The sequence below is a fragment of the Budorcas taxicolor genome, chromosome 7 (genome assembly GCF_023091745.1).
Source record: "Budorcas taxicolor isolate Tak-1 chromosome 7, Takin1.1, whole genome shotgun sequence".
NCBI classification, from domain to species: Eukaryota; Metazoa; Chordata; class Mammalia; order Artiodactyla; family Bovidae; genus Budorcas; species Budorcas taxicolor.
Genome location: NC_068916.1, coordinates 8,308,269 through 8,329,087, shown reverse-complemented (window position 1 = coordinate 8,329,087; position 20,819 = coordinate 8,308,269). Strand labels below are relative to the sequence as shown.

Genomic DNA, 20,819 nt, shown 5'->3' with positions numbered 1-20,819 from the left:
GGAGGCTTATTTATCTGTTTCCTGTTTTTGGCACCACCTAAGGCAATGGCACCCCATTCCAGTACTCTTGCCTGGAAAATCCCATGGACAGAGGAGCCTGGAAGGCTGCAGTCCATGGGGTTGCTGAGGGTCGGATATGACTGAGCGACTTCACTTTCACGCACTGGAGAAGGAAATGGCAACCCACTCCAGTGTTCTTGCGTAGAGAATCCCAGGGACGGGGGAGCCTGGTGGGCTGCCGTCTCTGGGGTTGCACAGTTGGACACGACTGAAGCGACTTAGCAGTAGCAGCAGCAAGCACTCAGTAAATCACTGAACAGAAGGATGCAGGCAATTGTTTTAGAAGAAACTTACGTATCCATTGCGATGAAAGGAGATTCTCTGTTGGCAGTGGTTTCTGAGTGATATGGGGGGAAATGGGATTGGAGGCAGACTGCAGTAGCTGTGTGATCCTGGACAAATCACTTAACCCCTCTGGGCCCCATTTTCATCTGTAGCAAGGCAAAGGTAACCATCTGTGGACTGTGTTTGAAAAGCCCACATGGATCAGGTACTCACTGTCTATTATTCCTTCACACAGATGCTGTATAAGCACAGCTGTTGCAACATTCTTGGATTTTCCATGTTACTCTGTTCAATAAAGGCACGTCATTAACTGTGATGCTGTGATTTCTAGTTTTATCCTATGTCTCACAAATCCATAAATCACACATCTAAATTTGGGCTCAGAAAAAATAAAAAGGTTGCAATATGCCTGGATGTGGGAACCAAGCTGGTGTGTTTTCTGCCTCTTACACTGTGTGGCTGGACACACTGAGGACAGACTGACTCAGAAGGGGCCCTTCACCCACAAACTGGGACCAATCTTAATTCCCTGGAGACTGTCATTTATTTTTGGTAAATGCCATCCAAGAATATACACAGTATCATTCCCGCAGAACAGTCTATAGCATGAAAAGTCCTGAAGACACGGTGACATAAAGAGTTCACAATTTTCAGATTCTTCAATAATTTAATGTTCTCTGCCTTAAGGCTGTTAGACCTTAAGGGATCCAGGTCTGGTTATGTCCCAGCGATAACACAGGACCTGCTGTATGATGCGTGCTAAATACACAGCAGAGTTCAGAAACTCCAGGTACTTCTTCATTTGAACCTGTTTGACTTCTCTCCTTTGTAACAGGGGTTTGATTTTCCCAAATAATGAATGACTTAAAATAAGGTGCTTAAAAATTCCACACTGAGTCTCAAGATAGTGAATAAACACTATTTAAAAATGCCCTCTGAGCCTCAGTTTCCCCTTCTGTAAAATAAAGGGGTTGGGTTCGAGTTAGTTTTGCAGACCACACCACGGATGGGTGAACTAAATTTGCTGTTATAAACCCCAGCAGGGAGGAGGGTGAAGCAACCCAACTGCAGATGTGGATGTGAGAGGAGGAGGAGTGGGGGCTGAGCCAGGGCAGCAAGTGGCTGGAAAACCAACCTTCAGGAGGTCAACGTCCGCTCTGAACTTTCAAGTCTCAAAAGTATGTCTTTCTCTTCTGATCCGATCGAATACGACTGTCTCATTCCAGTGTATGTACTCACTGTAGGTTTATGTACAGAACTAAATATTCGTTTATTCATTAATAAACCGTAAAGAAACCAGTCAGGTATTTCCCCTCACCAGCAGATCTTGCTTTGGAAGAACAAATACACAAATTTCAGCAACCTCAGAAATGTCATTAAACCTGCAGAGAAGCATAATTCATTTTGGAGTTCAACTTTATGTTCAAGGAATCAGTTCCTATCATAAAGACAATTACTGTAATCTCTTTGCCATGCAAAATTACCCCTATTTATTGTGGACCAACTGCAGGTCCAACTCCTGCCTCTGATGAAGGCACTCGGCAAGTTCACAAAAACATCCTTGAGGATGGCCCCTTCCTGTTTCACACGACGTAGTCTCAGAACTTGAGGCCAAAGTAAGGAAAAAGCAAGCCAACGCCAAATGGGTTCTCCTGAGGCCAGTGGTACTAAACTCAAGCCAGAAGGCGACCTCATGACCTCTCCAGGAGTGGCCCATCTGTGAGCGACAAAATGTAACCTCTAAGTACAAAGTTCCAATTATCAAAAACAAACAGGAGTCGAGCATAAGCTACGGTTGGCACCTCCTCTCGGAGCAGAGAACCATCTCACGCCAGAAGATAAAAGGTGACCCGAGGTCCCATCTGCTGATCAAGCCAAGTGCCTGTTGAAGAGGCTAGGCGCAGGGCAGAAGAAGGCAGCCAGCAGTCAAGGGAGGGTCCCCTTTGAGGCCACAATCTCTTGTGATGCCAGTGTCCCAACCTGGACCTCAGCACACAGGTTACCCTCGGAGCTCACATAATCTTCCTGGTGATGTGATTCTGCTAAAACCCAAACTTCTTGACCAAAGACTGATTTGGCAAACTAAATCCTAGCCTGGTGCTTGCCCCTTCCCTGGGACATGATTCAGATCCTGACGGAAACACTGCTAGAGCAGCTAATGGAATCAGAGCGCCAGGCTCTGTGACACAAAAGCATGGAGGTGACATTCTTGATTCATCTCACTTTCAGAGGTTGTGGTCACTAGAAAAGTGCTTCGGAACACTTCATTCCTTCCTACTAAATGCAGACGTGTGCTGAGACAGGCATCGCCAGCAACCTTTCTTGTTTTTAAACATTTAAAAACCAAAGGGGTTTCCAACCATAAGCCAATCTGCATGCATCCTGCATCCCCTAAGAGGGGGGTGAGGGGTGGGGGACCGAGGCGATAAACAGACAACTACAAAATATGCCCTAGAAAATGCAAGATCCTCATAAAACCATCTCACCAGATACCCTGTTAAGCACAGAGTGTTGAAGGCTCATGAGAAAACAAAATGATTATTGTAGTTGAGCTTGAAACGCTGAACATGATTTTGAATGGTCCTTCTTGCTGCTCCGAAAGGAGAGTCGTTCCACTCCAGCAAAGGAAGAGAGAGTCGGGAGTCAGCAGCCGCCCCTCCCTTTCGGTCGGCACACCAACTCTGACTTGCAGGTCAGAGAATTAGGCTGTAAGGATTCAATGCTAATTGCAACTGCTCTGCACTGAGGGCTGTTGGCCAGAATTGCAAACCGTCATGGGGCTGACCCAAAGCCAAGTCCACCTTGGTGGCTGGAGAGGTTTTCGTAACCCTTGGCTCCTCTGCTCCACACCTGCTTCAGTCCTGCGCCTGCCTGAGCAAGTGGCCAGTCGCAAAGCACCACCCTAGGGTCCTCTCCTTGCCACCCTCCCTGCAAAGCACATTTTGCCTGCTCTGAGGTCTGTGTCCTTTCCAGAGAGGGTCCTGGCTGGAAAGCAGGAAAAGAACTCTGAAGAACAGACTTGGGGAAATAAGTCTACGTGGAAAGGTAAAAACCTAGCCAATGTTTCCAGAGTGATGCTGCCTCAGAAGACAAGGCTCCAGGAAGAAAGGGTGTGAAACACCGGAGCTCAGGGGTGGTCCCCATGGCAGGGTTTGCTTCCTGCTGCCCCTGGGCGCGGGTAGGGGCCAGGGCCCCCAGGGTCTTCTGCTGGTTCCGCACCATCCCCCCTTGGCTGGGTTGTACATTCACTGGTTGTCAGGAGTTTCTGATGCTGCTGGGGGCGGGGATGGAGGGGAGGACCAGCAGAACGTCCTGCCCAGCTCGCTAGGCTCTACACGTCGTATCGGTTCAAAGTGTAAGAGTTTGGGTAGCTCGGCCGGCCGTACTGGAAGTGATCTGTCAAGATGTTGTTGCGGCCGTACTGGTAGTCACTGTGCGGGGGGAAGAGCGTGCCGTTGTGGGGCTTCTCCAGGGGGCTCCGGTGGTGCTGCTTACCGCTCAGGTCCCCTGTCGTGACGGGGAGGAGGTGCTTCCGGGCTTGCTGGTTCGCGTCATACTTGGTCTGCAAGGTCAAGAGAGCAGTGATGCCATCAGTTTCGTGCCTGGGACGCACTCAGAGGACACAGCAGGGGCTTGAGATTCATGGCCAAGAGGCCTTCAAGGTGATATAAGTGTCACCCCGAGTGGAGCTGGGGTACGCTCAGTGAACGGTTAATGGAGCAGCCCTCCCTGTCAGCCATCCCACAGCTTCACAGGGGAGTACACAGAGCCTTCGCAAGGAAGGTGTGAAATTCCCAATAGAGCCGCGGTAGAACTGAGAGCCAAAACAGAGTGAGGCATGAGCCTGGGGCATCTACGAGGGAAAACGGAAGCCCAGGGTGGAGGGAGTGGAGCCAAGACCATAAACCAGGCAGTGGCAAAGCTGGGAGCTGGAACCCCTGCCTCTTGGTTCCTGGTGAGGCTCCATCCTCTCCACCAATGCTTGGTGCCTCCTTGGGTGTCAAAGGGACAGCCTCCCCCAGCCCAGACTCACCTTGTTGTACAGGAAGACTCCGAGGATGGCCGTCATCATGCCCAGGACATTGGTGCTGGTGACGGGGTTCCGCAGCATGATCAGGGACACTGTGATGACCATGATTCTCTTGGTGGCATTGGCGACCGAGTAGCTCAGAGGGCTGATGAGGTTGAGGATGCTGAAGGCAATGACGTTCTGGGCAAAGTTACAGAAGCCGCTGACAGCCAGGAGCAGAAGTGTCCAAGGCCACTGGGACACATAGGTCTGCAGAGACGGGGGAACGAGAACAGCACTGTACTCAGAACAGCACGCCTGCCCTGGGGAGGGTGGTGACATACGGTGGTTTCTCGGGGGTCACACTCCTGGTAGCGGAACAGACCCAGGCAGGTCATGGTGTGCTACCAGGTACTTTATACGAACAACCTCTGTCCTTCACGACTCTGCATGGCACAACAGTAAATCACCACCCACTCCTGCCAAGGAAGTGGAGGTTCGGGGGGGCATCAGGTACTTAAGGGGTGCAGAGGACATGAACCAGAGCTTTCCCCTGTCCCTGGGCAGGGAGGTTTGGGGCTCTCGGTTAGCAGAGCAGGGTCTACATACTGGACATCACCTGTCTGAGCTGCTATGACAAAGTACCACAGGCTAGAGGGGTTACAAAAAACATGTTGATTTCTTACAGTTCTGTGAGCTGAAGTCCAAGATAAAGGTGCTGGCAGATTCCACATCTGGTGGGCGCCCTCCTGGTTCAGTGGGTCTTACTGGGTCCTCACAGGACAGAATTGGCAAGGGAACTCTCTGGGGTTTCTCTCTTTTTAAAAATAATTTTATCTATATATTTATTGGCTGTGCTAGGTCTGCATTGCTGCATGGGCTTTCCTCTGCTTGCAGGAAGAAAGGGCTACTTTCTAGCTCCAGTGCGTGGGTTTCTCATTGTGGGGGCTTCTCTCGTGGCGTGCAGGCTCTAGGCCTTGTGAGCCCTAGAGTACAGCCTCAGTAGCCGTGGGGCACTGAGTGCAGGCGCGGTAGCCGTGGGGCACTGAGTACAGGCTCGGTAGCTGTGGGGCACGGCCTTAGTTGCTCCATGGCGTATGATCTTCCTAGATCAAGGGTCAAACTCCCGTCTCCTTCACTGGTGAGTGGATTCTTGATGCTAAGCCACCAGGGAAGCTCTGGGGTCTCTTAGAACGGCACGAATCCCACTCATGATGGGCCCCACCCTCATGTCCTAATCACCTCCAAAAAGCCCCATCTACAAACACCATCATGTTGTAAGGTTTAGGTTTCAACATATGAATTTTAGGGGGACACAGACATTCCAACCATAGCAGACATTTTGCATTGTATCAAATGGGGAGGTCCTGGGGTGGCAGCCTCTGGGTGTATGAAGACCCCCCTGACAAGGCTGGGAGCCCAAGGCTCTGGTCTGCCCCATCAATGGGAGCCCTCAGGCAAGCTGCCCAACCTCTCTGCCTTCATCTCTGCAATGGGGAAGACTAATCCTGATGAGTCTGTACAACACTGCTGCTGTGAGGACCAAATGCAATCATGGTTTTGAAAGTGCTTTAAAACAATCCCAAGCCAAACGAACAGAAAATGATGCTATCATCAAAACTTTAGTTGCCGACTTCCCTGGTCGTCCAGTGGTTAAGCATGCAAGTGCAGGGGACACGAGTTCAACCTCTGGCCCAGGAAGACTCCACACGCTGCAGAGCAGCTGAAGCCCGCATGCTCTAGAGCCAGTGCTCTCCAACAAGAGCACCCATCATGGCGAGAAGCGAGGCACACCACAACCAGAGGGAGTCTGCACGCAGCAACAGACTCAGCACAGTCAAATACAATTTTTAAAAAAGCAAGTGAAAATTTAGAAAAACAAAATTTTACCATCCGACCCTCGCCAGAATGAAGCCACCATAATAAAGGGGGCCTAGAAGTAAAAACTAAGATCAAAGCACCCAGTCCCATCACTTCATGGCAAATAGATGGGGAAAAAAATGGAAACAGTAACAGACTTCATTTTCTTGGGGCTCCAAAATCACTGCAGATGGTGACCAGAGCCATGAAGTCAGACATCTGCTCCTTGGAAGACAAGCTATGACAAACCTACACAGCACAGTAAAAAGCAGAGACATCACTTTGCCAACAAAGGTCCATATAGTCAAAGCTATATTTTTTCCAGTAGTCATGTATGGATGTAAGAATTGGACCACAAAGCAAGCTGAGCACTGAAGAACTGATGCTTTCAAACTATGGTGCTGGAGAAGACTCTTGAGAGTCCCATGGACAGCAAAGAGATCAAACCAGTCCATCCTAAAGGAAATCAATCCTGAATATGCATTAGAAGGACTGATGTTGAAGCTGAAGCTCCAATACTTTGGCCACCTGATGTGAAGACTCAATTCATCAGAAAACACTGATGCTGGGAAAGACAGAAGGCAGAAGGAGAACAGGGCAACAGAGGATGAGATGGTTGGATGGCATCACCAACTGAATGAACATGAGTTTGAGCAAACTCCAGGCGATGGTGAAGGACAGGGAAGCCTGGTGTGCTGCAGTCCATAGGGTCACAAAGAACTGGACAAAACTGACCAGCTGAACAACAGAAGAAACACCGACTAGCCAACATTAGGACCACAAACTCCTCAAAGAGCCTGGGCTGATCTCAGGCTAATTCCCAGCCTGCTCTGGCCTCTCACACTGGAGGACACAGCTGGATCTCTCAGGACAGTGATGTCCAGTGGCCTTGCCAGGGAGAGAGCTGCAGCAGTCCTCGGGCAGTGGCCTGATTCTATCTCCAGCACCTTCTGATAGGGAAGGATCACGTAGTCCTCTTAAAAGTGAGGGAGATCCAAGTAGGGACCTGCTCAGAACTGCCTTCAGGGCTAGCTGACCTGTTCTCCCAGGAATTCCTCCCTGAGGTGACCCACAGGGACTTACAAGCTATTTTTACAAGGCAGCCTGCTTGCAAAGATATCTTCCAGAAAAGCAACCCAGCCAATCCAGCTTTTTAAAAGAACTGACATACAAAAAAGTTGAGTGTTTCTTCCTTCTAGTGGATAGTTCCATGTGTCTTAACACACATATATGGATTTGTGTAGCCAACACCACATGCAGAGTTCAGAACAGCTCCATCACCCCATGACACTCTCCAGGGCTTCTCTGTGCACCCTCCCTCCCCCAACCTAAGCAACCACTGAGGTGTTCTGCATGATAGGTTTGTCTTTTGGAGACTGTCCTCTGTCTGGAAAGATGCAGCATGGAACCTTCTCAGACAGGTTTCTTTGACTCAGCATAATGCCTGTGACATCCACCCAAGTTGTTGTAAGGGATGACAGTTGGTACCCTTGTTATTGCTGAGAAATGTTCTGCTGTACAAACACATCGAAGTTTCTTTCTCCATTCACCTGTTGAAGGACATCTGGGTTGTTTCCAGTACTCTGTGATCATAAACAGAGTTGCTAAACATTTGTGTACAGGCTTCTATGTGAACCTGAGTTTCATTTCTCTAGACACCCAGGAGTGAGACTGCTGGGACATGTGGTCAGTGTTATGTTTAACTTCAGAAGAAACTCCCAAATGTTTTCCAGAGTGGCTGCGCCATTTTGCCGTTGCTCCAACAACAGGGAAATTCCAGTTGTGCCCCATCCTTGACAAACATGGTACTGTCAGTACTTTTCATTGGAGCTATTCTACTAGATACAAAGCGAATCTCCTCATGGTTTTAATTTGCTTTTCCCTAATGACTAATGCTGTTGAACATATTTCACATCTGTACAATCTCAATGGTGAAATTCAAGTCTTTGGCCTATTTTTAAACTACTACTGAGTTTTGAGAGTTCTTTATATGTCCTGAACACAAGTCCTCTGTCAGTGTCTCACTGGCAAGCCTTTTTTTTTTTCCCAGTCTATAGCCTGTCTTTCTTTAGTAGTGTTTTGGAAAGCAAAAGCCTTTACCGTTGATGAAGCCCCCATTTAGCAATGTTTTTTTTAATGGACCGTGCTTTTGGTGTAATGTCTACAGACGATTTCCAAGTCATGAAGATGTTTCCTCTATGTTTTCCTCTGAAGGTTACCATTTTTGCTCTTATATTTAGGTCTAGAATACCTTACGAGTTAAATTTTGTATTATGTGTGAGACTGAAGCCGAGGCTCAGATCTTGCATATGGATGTTCATTCGCTCCAACACCATTTGTTAAAGAAACTATCCTTTCTCCACGGAGTTGCCTTTGAACCTTTGCAAAAAATCAGTCACCCGTATCTGTGAGTATTCTTTCAAGCTGTCTATCTGCTCACTGATGAACGTCTTTTTCCACCAACATCCATACCTTTATACTAAGTCTTACAATTATGTAATGTGATTCCTCCAACTCTGTTCTTTCTCAAACTTATTTAGCTATTTCAGTTTTCTTGCCAGTTAATGTAAAATTTCCAATCAGCTTTTCTATATTAAAAAAAATTTAATATCTATAAGTATCTGTCTATCTCCAAATATATACACACAGGGAGATAGTTTCTCAACTTTTTTTCATTAATGCCTTTGCCCAGCAGAAAAGTTAAAGTTAACATTTAAGTAATGATTTATAGTTGAATGTAAGAAGTATAAGATTTTGTCGAGTAGAAAGAATTTTATTTCATCCTTTCAAATCTATTTCTTTACCTTGTTTTATTGCTCTGGCTACGATGTTAAGCATCATGGGGAATGGGCCTGTTGAGAGTGAACATCTTTACCTTATTCCTGAATTTAGGGGAAAAAACTTTCAATTTCTCAACATTATGTTAGCTATATATGCCTTTGATCAAGTTGAGATAGTTTCCTTCTATTTCTAGTGTGTTGACTTTTTAAAACTCATGACTGGATGTTGGACTTTGTCAAATGCCTTTTCTGCATGAGTTGGTATGACTGTGTTTTTATTAGGCTATTACAGTAGATTACACTGATTGATTTCAAAGTATTGAATTAGCCTTGCATTCCTGATTTAAATCTCACCTTTTCATAGTGTAGTATGTTTCTTAACATATCCCTACATTTGATTTATTCTAATATTTTATTAAGGACTTTTGCCTCTATGCTCACAAGGGATATCTGTCCTTTTTGTGGTTTGTTAATATGAACCAAAAGTGTTCTTTTCCTCTTCTGTTTTCCAGAGGAGATTGTGCAAAACTGGTGTTTATTTTTCCTTAAATGTTTGGTAGAAATCACCCATAAAACCACCTGGGCCTGATGACTTCTTTTTAGAAGGCTCTAAGCTATGAGTTCAATCTCTTTACTAGCTATAAGACTCAGGCTATCTTTTTCATCTGGAGTGGGCACACTTTGATACTGTGTGGTTTATGAGGAACTGGGCTATTTCAGCTGCCATTGATTTTATGTGTGTAGAGTTGTCAGTAGTATTTTTATGGTTTTAGGTTCTATGAGTTCTGCAGTACTGTTCCCTTTTTCATTCCTGATTATTTGTACTGTCTTATCCCTCTCTCTTTTTTTGGAAGAGTCAGTTTTACTTCAGTTAAAATTTTTTTTCTTTTCCCTTGAGACTTCCTCTTCGGTCCATGGATTATTTAGAAATGTGCTGTTTAGTTTCCAAGTGTTTGGAGATTTTCCTGTTACCTCTTTGTTATTTATTTTAAACTTTATTATGATCAGAGCATATATGTTGTATATTTCCAATCCTTTTCTTAAGGTTTTTTACGACATACAATATGATCTATTTTGGTGAATTTCCACATGTACACTTGAAAAGATGTCTGTTCTGCTGCTGCTGGGTAACATATTCTATAAATGTCAATGAGATTTCCAGTTGGTTGACAGTGGTGTTCAATTCTTTATTCCTGATCTTCTATAGATCCAGTGATTTTGGAAATTCTATATTTGCTGGACATAGAATTATGTGTTAGCAGTTCTTTACTTTTAGTCCTTTACGGATGTTATTCTACTTCACGGTTTCTGATAAGAAACCCACAGTTGTCCAAATTGCTGTTCTCCTATAAATAATGCATCCCTTTTCTGTTTTCAAGCTTTTTTTGTCTTTGAATCTTTCTCTTTCTGTGGCTCAAACTAGATGCCTTTTGCTGACTTATCTTCACATTACGGACTTCCCTCTGTCATCTCTATTCTGCTACTGAGTTCATCCAATACCATCCAGTGAGTTTGAGTTGTTTCTTCCATCCTGAAATTTCCCCTTGGTTCTGTCTTCTATTCTTCCCATTTGTGTCAAGAACGTTCTTGGAGCATGATTATAAATAATTGCTTTACAGGCTTTGTCCAATAATTTCAACATCTGGGTCATCCCAGTACTGGCATCTGTTGATTGTCTTTTCTCATAAGACTTGAAATTTTTCTGTTTGTTTGTATTCCCAGTAATTCGATTATATCCTGGACATTTAGAATATTATAAGACTGTAGGTCCCATGGGTAATGTTGATATTTGGTTTTAGCAGACTCAGCTGCGTTCAGGCTACAAGCTTGACCAGTGGGCTGCGGCTCCAACACCAGTTCTGTTTTCGACGCCTTTCAGTGGTGCACAGCCCTGTCCCACGTGTGCTCCACCCAGTGATGTCCTGGTCCTGGGGAGCAGACTGTTCTGTCTTTGTGTGCTGTTAGGATCAGATCCTCACATGTGCAGCTCAGGATTTTGTTGTTTTATTTTTTAAATGGTAATTTTGTCTTTCCAACTTTAACTGAATTTCAGATTTCTGCTTGCTTTTCCATCTTGGCTCTGCCTTTTCTTTTTTTTTGGTTATACTGCACGGCCTGCAGGATTTAGTTCCATAACCAGGGATTGAACCCATGTTCCCTGCAGTGGAAGTGCAGAGTCTTAACCACTGGACCACCAGGGAAGTCTCTTTTATGGTCTTTTATGAGATCATTTCCCCCAGGTTCCTTCTCTCCATGTCTCCTTGGTATTTTCTGGTTTCTGAGGTCTCCTTCTTTCAATCATCTAGTCAGAAAGCTGGACTTAATAACCCCACTCTGATTCCTTCCTACAACTGTACCTCCATTTGGGGCCAAGCAGTGGGAGGATGAGAAAAGAAAAATTGCAACAGGGGCTAATCCTATCCTGCGGCTGCAGAGGGAGGTTGCCCACCTCAGCATCTTAGGCGCCTGTGGGACCTTGCTGCCACCACCAAATGGGACTGCTGGGGGCCTGAGACGTGAGAGGACAAAGGAAACAAAAAACAGAGGATTCCCCCCATGCTCTCAGAGCATCACCAATCTCCTTTCCCTCTCAGCAAGCCAGTAAAGAGGGCTTTTCACTTTCTTCCTCCCCCAGTGCCCACTTCTGTGTTTCCAGATGCTTTAAATCCAGGCTGAAGACACAGGAGGCAAAAGAAAGCAAACCCACAGCTGGCTCAGTGGTACTTTGTAATCTGGTTTTCTCCATTAGCCTGCCTGTTCCCATTTACTTTTCATTTCTCAAGTACTGGCTTCACCCATCCTATCCAAGCCTTAAAGCTGGGCCACCTGCTTCAGAGTCTGGAAATCCATACCTGGCTACAGCTGAGCTGCTGGCAGCAGGTCTGGATGTGTCTGGGAACTGCCACTGTAGCCTTTGATTCTTGGAAACATGGTGAGTAGCAGGCCCCAGATGATGAGTCTCCACCCTGAGCTTTCTCCCTTCCACTATGGAGCACAGCACCAGGACAAACCTAACTCACTTGGCTGCTGTGGGAAGACACAGGGGAGGGCAGGGGAGCCCTGCTAGGAACCCCGCTTTCAGGGGGCAGCAGTGTAGAATACTGTGTGCTGCTAAGGCTGCTGTTAAAACGTACAAGGGTCCCATCAAGGCAAACAATATATGGCTTCAGGGCTTCCCTGATGGTCCAGTGATTAAGAATCCACCTGCCAATGCAAGGGACACAGGTTCAGTCCCTGGTTCTGGAAGAGCCCACGTGCTGTGGGGCAGCCAAGTCCATATGCCATAACTATGGAGTATGCATGCCAGGGCCTGTGAGTTAGCAACTACTAAAGCCTGCATATCCTAGAGCCATGCTCCGCAGCAAGAGAAGCCACTGCAATGAGAAGCCTGCACAGCACAAGTAGAGAGAAGTCCCTGGTCACTGCAACCAGAGGAGGCCTGCATCTAGCGACGAAGACCCAGCCCAATCAAAAATTTAAAGAAAACACACACAAAAATGACCTCGACGAGAAGACGAGGTTACCATTGGCAATGCAAGTAAGTTTATTACTAAAAGAAAACCAAAAAATGTCCTAAATGCAAGAGAAAGCAAAGCAAAGAGAGCCACGAGACAGCAGAACACAATCTACGTAGGCCTGTCTGTGAGTGTGCACACACAGAGACACCAGCGAGTTAGAACAGTGTAACAGCCCCGACGCCAAACCTACACAGTGCGAAGCAGCAGCGAAAGGAGAAGAAGGACCTAGCAGGCCAGAATGGACAACCCCCAGGCCGTGCTACTGAGCGAGAGCCTTTTCTAAATATCTAAAATAGCTAAAGAGTCACTGTGTGTATAAGCAGGGTGGAGGAATGCACACACTTGGCCCTCAGCACCTGTGGGGGTTGGTTCAGAAGTCCCCAGATCCGAGGAGGCGCCAGTCTCTCCTGTAACAAGACGGCACAGTGCAGGGACTTCCCCGGTGCTCCAGTGGCTGAGACTCTGCGCTTCCAATGCAGGGTGTCCAGGTTTGGTCCCTGGTTAGGGAACTAGATCCCACGTACCACAGCTAATCATAAAAAAATCCCAAGTGCTGCTAAGACCTGGTGCAGCCAAATAAATTAGTTAATTTAAAATTTTAGTTAAAATGGTGTAGTACAGTTTACACTCAGCCCTCTGTATCTACAGCTTTCACATTTGCAGATTTAACCAACTGTGGATTGAAATTTTGATCCTTGGTTAAAAATCTGTGGATATTGAGGGCTGACTATATATAGAAATTTGCTTATGTTTATGAAAAAAACAAAACACTGAGAGGGTAAACCAAGCTCATAAAAATGGCTACTTACAGGGGTGGGGGGAGGCAGCAACAGAAAGTGAAGCCAGACTTCTTTGAATAAACCCTGCCATGTCATTTGGAAACATGCCATGCTCTATGTGGGGTGGGGTGGGATTCCCTAAAAACTGAAACGGAAGTTCAGTTCAGTTCAGTCGCTCAGTCGTGTCCGACTCTTTGCGACCCCATGAAACGGAAGTAAAGGGACCCAAATACACATGAAGCTGGGGACAGAGGCACATTGTGAAAACAACTATTTCGAGTACCCTTAGAACACAATATTCCAGTTGTCCGTCTGTAACAAAGTCTGCTCTAAGGACAAAGAGAACTGCAAAGAAACGTAAACGGTCTACCTGCAGCTGTCTCACAGGGACTCACCTGAAGCAGCTGTTCGTGTGTGCAGTTCAATCATGTATGAATAGCTTCGGTGTATGTGAATAAGAAATGTTGCGAGAAATCAATCGTACCAGAAAAGGATGCAAATAAAAAGTTAAAGCAATAATAAATCCTGCAGTGTTACACTGGAATGAGAATGAATCGGGATAAACTCCCCTGTGCCACCACATGCGTCTTAGTTTTCCACTAGAAAGGCTTTAAAACCACAGCCCAACAGCAGGGAGGACACGGCACTCAGAAGGGCTCTGAACACCACGCTCTGCGGACAGCACCTTGGGCTCCCGAAGCAGCTCTGGGATGGGAGGCGCACAAGATGAGGGAAGACAGCCCGTTGGACCAGAAGCTTCCAAAGGCTGATATGTGCTGTCAGAAGGGCAGGGATCCAACAGGAAGGACTCTGTCAGCCCAGGCAAAGATAATCTGAATATTAAAAAACTCATGTGTACACCTGACAAGCATGAGTTCACAGTGATACAAAAAACTAAAAGAACCCTCCTTCACCTGAAAAAGCAAAACCTTAACTCATTAGTTAACACTGAAGTAAGCTCTAATTCTTTACTCTGAAAACTCATAGTTGAAAAGGCAAGAGAGGCAGTAAATTGCTTTTTGTGCACTGTACTTCCAGGCAATAAACTAGTTCTGGTTGATGATAGCAAGTTTGTCACAGAAACATTACAGCTAATCAACATGGAAGGGAAGTCAGAACATGGAGCCACAGTTTCTGCACCCTGAAACCAGAGATAACCTCCACTGCATCCACAGATGATGGTAAAGATTAAAGACCAATGTCAAGAATCCAGTCAGGGATTTCCCTGGTGGTCCAGTGGTTAAGAATCTGCCTGCCAATGCAGGGAACACAGGTTCGATCCCTGGTCCAGGAAAATTCCATATGCTGTGGAGCAACTAAGCCCGTGAGTGGCAAGTACTGAGCCCACGCACCTAGAACTTGTGCTCTGCAGCAAGAGAAGCCACTGCAACGAGAAGTCTGGGCACTGCAATCAAGAGCAGTCCCTGCTTGCTCCAACTAGAGAGCCCAAGCAGCAATGAAGACCCAGTGAAGCAAAAAATAAATTTTAAAAATTAAAAATAAAAATTGATACACTGATCTTTAAAAAAAGAATCCAGTCAGACCTCATTAAGCCCTACATTGACTCCATCCAACCCAGACCTGGAAGAACCATGCCCACCTCCTTATCACTGTTGCTTGCATTAGTTTCCAGTACATTCTCTGGAGGCTGGTCCTAGAGGTGGTGGGTGGGAAGATGCTCTTTTCTGGGCTCAGCTCAGAGAGCTATGGGTACATCTGGAGTCAATGGCAGTACAGACAGAGACGACACCAAGAAAGGACTCGAGCAGTGCAAGCAAGGCCAAGTTTCAGAAAGGCCAAGTGAGACCTGAACCAGACCAGGGCGGGAGAGCTGCCTGTGCTGGCATTTCTCATCCTTGAATGCCCTGGCACAAATGCAGCAGTTATCAGCAGCTGGAATCTAGCACGACTGAGAAGAAAATGCCTAAGAAGCCGACTTCCTTGACTGCACGCAATGTTGAGTCATCAAAGAGCTGAGAGCTAAAAGGGCTGCCAGTCCCAGGCCCGGTGCCCCAGTCAACACAGAGGTGTCATTCCCTGACAAAGCACCTACTTCAGAACCAGCTAAGAAAAGGGCATGTTCTTGGCACAGGCCAACTCACCAGGTCGTTGCTGACCAGGAAAGCCGAGAGATCTACCAGGACCCATGTGGGGATCATAAAAAAGACGGCATGGCAGCCCAAGATGTTCAGCAGCCGGAGATGGTGGATCCTTGAATCTCTTAATACCTGAAGAGAGAAAACCTCTTTAGAGGCTGGTTGTAACTGTACGTGGCAAGAGGGGCTCCGCTTACCCAGGCCCCAAACATGGTGACTGCACATCATCCCTGGTGTCTGACCTCGACTGCCAAACCTGCAAGTGCGCCTGTGACGAGACCCACTGCCCATGACTGAAACGAGCACCATGTTTCATATGCAAAGGACCGAGAAAAGAAAAACAAACCAGGAAAACCCAGCAACACGCAACTGCTGGCAAAGCTACAGTGAAACAGGCACTCTGAAATGGTGCTGGTTCATGTCTAAATTGGTATATAGTTCCACAGGCGAAGTACATCAAGAGCTGTAAGTATCCCATACCCTCTGGCCCAAGAATGGTAAACTCATCAAAAGGAAATAACCCGAGAAATAGAAAAATGTTCTGCACAAAGATGTTCATAAACTGTACTATTTGTAGGGAATAGTTGGAAATAATCTGCATGTGCAACAGGGAAACCAACTGTGTTAATTCTGGTACCTGAAAAGAATGTGAGTATTATGAGTTACGAGCAATAACTTTTAATGATATGGGAAAATGCAATGTTAAAATAATAAAGGAACAAAGCAAAACTTAAAAAAGTATGTATAATAGTGCAACTCTAAAAACCATGCGGAAAAAACCCCTAGCGTTAACAGTAGGGAACAGGACTGTGACTTTCCTCAGGAAAGAGGAAACCCTGAGCCAGGCGGCAGGTCTCTGTTGAGTCTTGGTCCCCAGCACCTACTACGGTGCCTGTCACACAGTAGGTGCTCAATAAATTTTCTGATTTCTTTTCACTGCGCTTTTCTCTATTTTTTCACATTGAATGTAAGTCAACTTCCTAATAATAATAATAAAGCTATTTAAAAAACAAAACAATAGAAAAGCAGCAGAAGGGTGACAGGATGTTTTTTGTTCCAACACCGAAGAAGTCTTTGCCTGGCTGCCCTTTCAGATGCCACCCGCACACCCCAGGGGCAGCAGGGGCAGCCTGGACGGCACCCCAGTACCTTTTTGGAGAAAATATTCTGAAGCGAGAAGCACAGTGTGGCTGCAAGGGCGCTGACAAGCCCCCACATGTCGAATGACAGCTCGGTGACGGTGGCCAGCAGGACGCCGCTGATGATGGGGATGAGGGACAGGTACACCTGTGAGAGGATATGGCAGGAGTCGCCGCCAGGCCAGGGCGGGGCTGGCTGCTCTCTCCCGCCCCAAAGGGACACCACCTGCCACTCTGGATGCCGGCATTAGCTGGGACTGTAACACTCTGGGGAGTGGGGAGAGGCAGATGGTTCTCAGAGTACCGCCCCAGCCTGCCAACACCCCCATTAAGAGCCACAAACCAGGGCTGGTCCTAACAGGATCTACGCAGCTGCCGCCACCAACACACCAGGATCTGAAACTTTAAGCCTCTGATGGGCTTCCTGGGTCCCTTTTATTTTGCACTCTTCTAACATGCAGTTATCCCTGGTGAGGACACTCCCCCTACACCTTCTTCAGCTGGAGACCTTTCCCTTCAGGGGTCACAGTTCACAAAGGCCAAGAACCTTCCCTGACCCGGTGCCCCCTAGACATGGTCAGGCTGCCCAGCTGTGTGTTCTGGGCACAGCGCTCCCCACCCACTAGAAGCGCCCTTTTCCTCGTCTGCGTCCCCGCACTGCTTTAGGGCAGCTCTTTGCTCACTGCTCTATGCTGGTGCCCGGCACTCAGCAGGCACCCAACAACTGCTGGCTGCAAGAGTGAATAGCGAGTGCTGTGGCCGGGGTCTTCCAGAAGGCTCAAGCATCTCCGGGCCTGGAAAGTCCCCGGAACTCTCACGGCTAAATAGGCTCCCAACTTCGAGTGAAATGGGGTCCATTCCCAGCATGTGGCTTTCCTTACTCCTGGCTCATCCTTCCCCTACAGAGGACACTCATAAAGCACTTTGGGGACTTCCCTGGTTGAGACTGCTCCCAATGCAGGGGCCTGAGGTTTGATCTCTCTTCAGGGAACTAAGACCCCACATTCGGCACATAACGGCCAAAACAAATAAAGATATTAAAAACAAACAAACAAAAAAACACTCCAGAGATTTTGGGAGGGGGTGGTGCAGCTCTCTACCCCCTCCCCACATACACAGGGTAACAGTGAGAGCTCTGAAGTCCAGAATCCCTGCCCCTCACTACTGGCTGGTCCTCAGCTTCTTCCTTTTGAAGGCTCATTGCTTTCCCCGAGATGAAATGATCACCGACCTTATCTGGAAAGGGTGGGGCCACAGCTTAATCTATCATCATCCTCATTAGTCTCATGCCTAAGCCATTCCCCTGTCTCCTCCCTGTGAAAGGTTCTGGCTCCCTGCCCAAGCCAGGTACAATGACCCTTACCACAGGAAACCTGATAAACACAGTGTGATACTGAGAGAGGCGAGACACACCTGCTGGCCAGCTCAGACCTGGGCAGACCAGGCACGTCTGACAGCACCTTGGGGGTGGGCTGCAGGGCACACTGGATCTGGCAGGGGACAAGACTGACCAAAAGCCAACACCAGCCAGGGGTGGCCCCATTTCTATAAGCTGATCCAGGGCACCACCGTTCTAAGTTACATAAAATACAGGATGCCAGAAACCAACCACATAGAAAAGAGGCACTCTGTCCAGCATGAAATGGATTCCAGCTGGGACAACAGGAATCCCACTTCCACTTAAGGACACAGGGCAAGGCTGTCTCTGGCTGAAGCCACAGCTTCTCTCACTCCAAGCCAGGAAATACCCTGGCTTGGCATCTCGAACAGACCCTGGATTGTGCCCAGAGCATCTCCTCCATGGAGCCCTGGGCTCTGCGGGCTGCTTTCACTTCCATTTCCAGACATTCACAATTCCTGGCTGTTTTTATTTCGAAGACTTCGCTGGGCTTTGCCAAAATCAGATTCCTCTGACTAGCTTCTCACTTCTGACCCCAGAAATCCTGAGCCTGACCACTATCTCTTGCAAAGATGTAAAAGTGTCAGAGTTCCGTTCCAGCAAGGAGTCAGATGTTCCAACCCTCATTCCACTGGAGGGGGGTGTTCTGGTCAAGATGGGACCAACTTATCCAAGTTGCCTACCAGCAACCCCAGGATGGGAATCCAAACAGGGAGGACGGCTGGATCTGAGATGGGCAGCAGCATCCTGAGGCCACACATCAGAAACAACTCAGGAACACATACCCCACTTGCTACTGCCCCAGGGGTGATTCCAGAACGTTAGCAGCAGAAGAGCCACCAGAGGTCTAGAAGATGACTTCCTTATTGGACAGGAAGCCAGACAGCCTGCAGACCAGGAACCTGGACCACGTCACCAGCTCAGCAACAGCTGGGAAGCCTTTGGGGCCCCCACCGGCCCAGAGCCCTCCTAGCTTACCTTGGTGCTCTGTTTCTCCTTCATGATGATCCGGGACAGGAGGACCACCCAGATGGGCATGGTGGCCTTGACTGCAAAGAGAGGGTAGGGGCATTCAGGGAGCTGCGCTAGTCCCAGAAGCCACTCTGGGACCTGTCCCAACCCCACGGGGGGGGGGGGGGTAGGAAGGCTTGGCTGCCCCTCAAGCCACTTCAGTTCTTCTCTATCTGTGGGCCTTCCCCGAACCCAACAGTTCTGATCCGCCCTGCTCACTGCCCAGCTTCCTTTTCAGTCCCTTCCTTCCCGGAGACCCCTGAGCGTGTCCCTCTCTTGCTAAAAGCTTTGGCGGCCTCCAGCGCCTTCTGGACTGAAACGGACTTAGCCCGACATTCCAGGCCGTCGAGGGCAACCCCAGCCGGCGCACTCCGACCCAAGCGTCAAAGCCCCAGGTGGCGTGCGCCAGCCGCCGCCCCCTAGGCCAGCCTCGGCACCCACCGGTGTGCGCGTAGGACACGGGCACCTTCCATATGCTGACGTGCGCGGACACTGATGCGAAGTACTTGCCGAAGGCGAGCGGCAACACGTAGCGCGGGTAGAAGCGCGGCGGTAGCAGCGGGCCGGACGACTGATGCGGACCCGGCCCAGGGCCCGAGACGGGCGGCGCCGGGGGCACGCGCCAGGCGCGGAGCAGAGGCGGGAGCCCCGCGCACAGCGCAAGGATGTGGCAGAGCGACACGGTCACGGGGAATGGGAAGGCGCTCAGGATCACCTTGTTGACCACATTGCCGCCCGCGCTCAGCGCGTACCACAGCAGGCACAGCGCGGCCACCCGCGCGCCCTCGCGCGCCCCCCCGCCGCCGCCTCCGGCGGCTCCCGAGCCCCCGGCGCCCGCGCCCACTCCCGCCGCCGCCGCCGCCGCCATCCTCCCGGAGCGGCCGCCCCTTCCCGCCTGCCCGACGGCCCGACGCCGGACGGGGGCGGGGCAGGACGGGGGCGGGAGCGCCAGCCAACGCGGCTGCCTATTAGCCACCGGCGCCTCCGTCACCGCCACGCGCCGGCCGACGCGCCCGCCACCACGTAGCGCACGTAGGCCCCGCCCTCCTATCGATGGGCTTCCTGGAAGGCGGGGTCTGTCCCGGAAGCGGAAGGAAAGGGCACCGTGAGCCCAGAAGGGCTCTGAGAGCAGTGGGCTGGCCTGAGGGAGCCTAACTGGGTCCCGGAGCACAGGCAGGAGGGGCGGGGGGGAGCGGTAGGTCCCCGCTATGTCGGTGTCTGTGAGCGGGTGATCCAGTTCGCGGGTCAAACCTCGATATCCGGGCTGTAGTGGCGCCCTCCAGCCAGATTCCTGATGGTCGGAAGACGAAGGTAAAAGAAGAGAAACCGAATGGTGAAAACCTCTCCATAGGCTAAATTCTTTCTGCACACCGGCAGCGAACTCCAGTGGCCGCACTCCAACAGAGGGGCCAGCCCAGAGCGCCCTGGAGCACGTTGTGGGAATGCGCTGTGCGGTATTACTGTCTTCATTTCACCAACTGATGGACCGAAGGGCAGATAAGGGAAGCTACGTGGCATGCCTCCTCTGGCCAGTTTGGGGGTCGCAGTAATGGCAACCTCCTCGGGCACCTGTCTCTAGGGATCTGCAGGACGGAGGGGCGTGGTGCTGGCCCCTACTGCTGATGCTCAAGGACCAGTTGGGATAGAGCAGCCCAAAGCCGCAACGGAAAACAACTGGTGTTTTCAGCAAGATGATCTTACACTGCAGGACCTTGAAAAATCATGTACTTCCAACTTTGGGGGCGATAAAGAGTGTTAAATTTTTCCTTCTACTGTATCTTTACTTGGCAAATTAAAAAGTGGCAACCCAACTTTATCCGTAAAATGTTGGTGGGAAGTCACAGCTTAACCTTGTGTTCTCAAAGTCAGGCAGTATCTGTACC

At 48.9% G+C, this 20,819-nt stretch overlaps 1 protein-coding gene across 1 annotated transcript; it reads right to left on the bottom strand.

The window, feature by feature from the left end:
• Window positions 1-870: 870 nt before the first annotated feature.
• SLC35E1 (solute carrier family 35 member E1) lies at window positions 871-19,804 on the bottom strand. Its single transcript, XM_052642737.1, has 6 exons — window positions 19,378-19,804; window positions 18,904-18,974; window positions 16,537-16,674; window positions 15,394-15,519; window positions 4,379-4,624; window positions 871-3,907 (listed from the first exon to the last, which is right to left on the bottom strand). The coding sequence occupies exons 1-6, from the start codon at window positions 19,802-19,804 to the stop codon at window positions 3,677-3,679; spliced, it is 1,239 nt and encodes a 412-aa protein (XP_052498697.1). The 3' UTR covers window positions 871-3,676.
• Between the last annotated feature and the right edge of the window lie 1,015 nt (window positions 19,805-20,819).

What these genes read in the sequence shown, in the direction of transcription:
- SLC35E1 (XM_052642737.1), bottom strand. Translation starts at nt 19,804, where the DNA reads ATGGCGGCGGCGGCGGCGGCGGGAGTGGGCGCGGGCGCCGGGGGCTCG. An exon ending in AGGAGAAACAGAGCACCAAG is followed by an intron (nt 16,675 to 18,903) that starts GTAAGCTAGGAG and finishes ATCCTCTCACAG; the next exon opens with GTGTACCTGTCCCTCATCCC. An exon ending in TCCTGGTCAGCAACGACCTG is followed by an intron (nt 4,625 to 15,393) that starts GTGAGTTGGCCT and finishes CCGTCTCTGCAG; the next exon opens with ACCTATGTGTCCCAGTGGCC.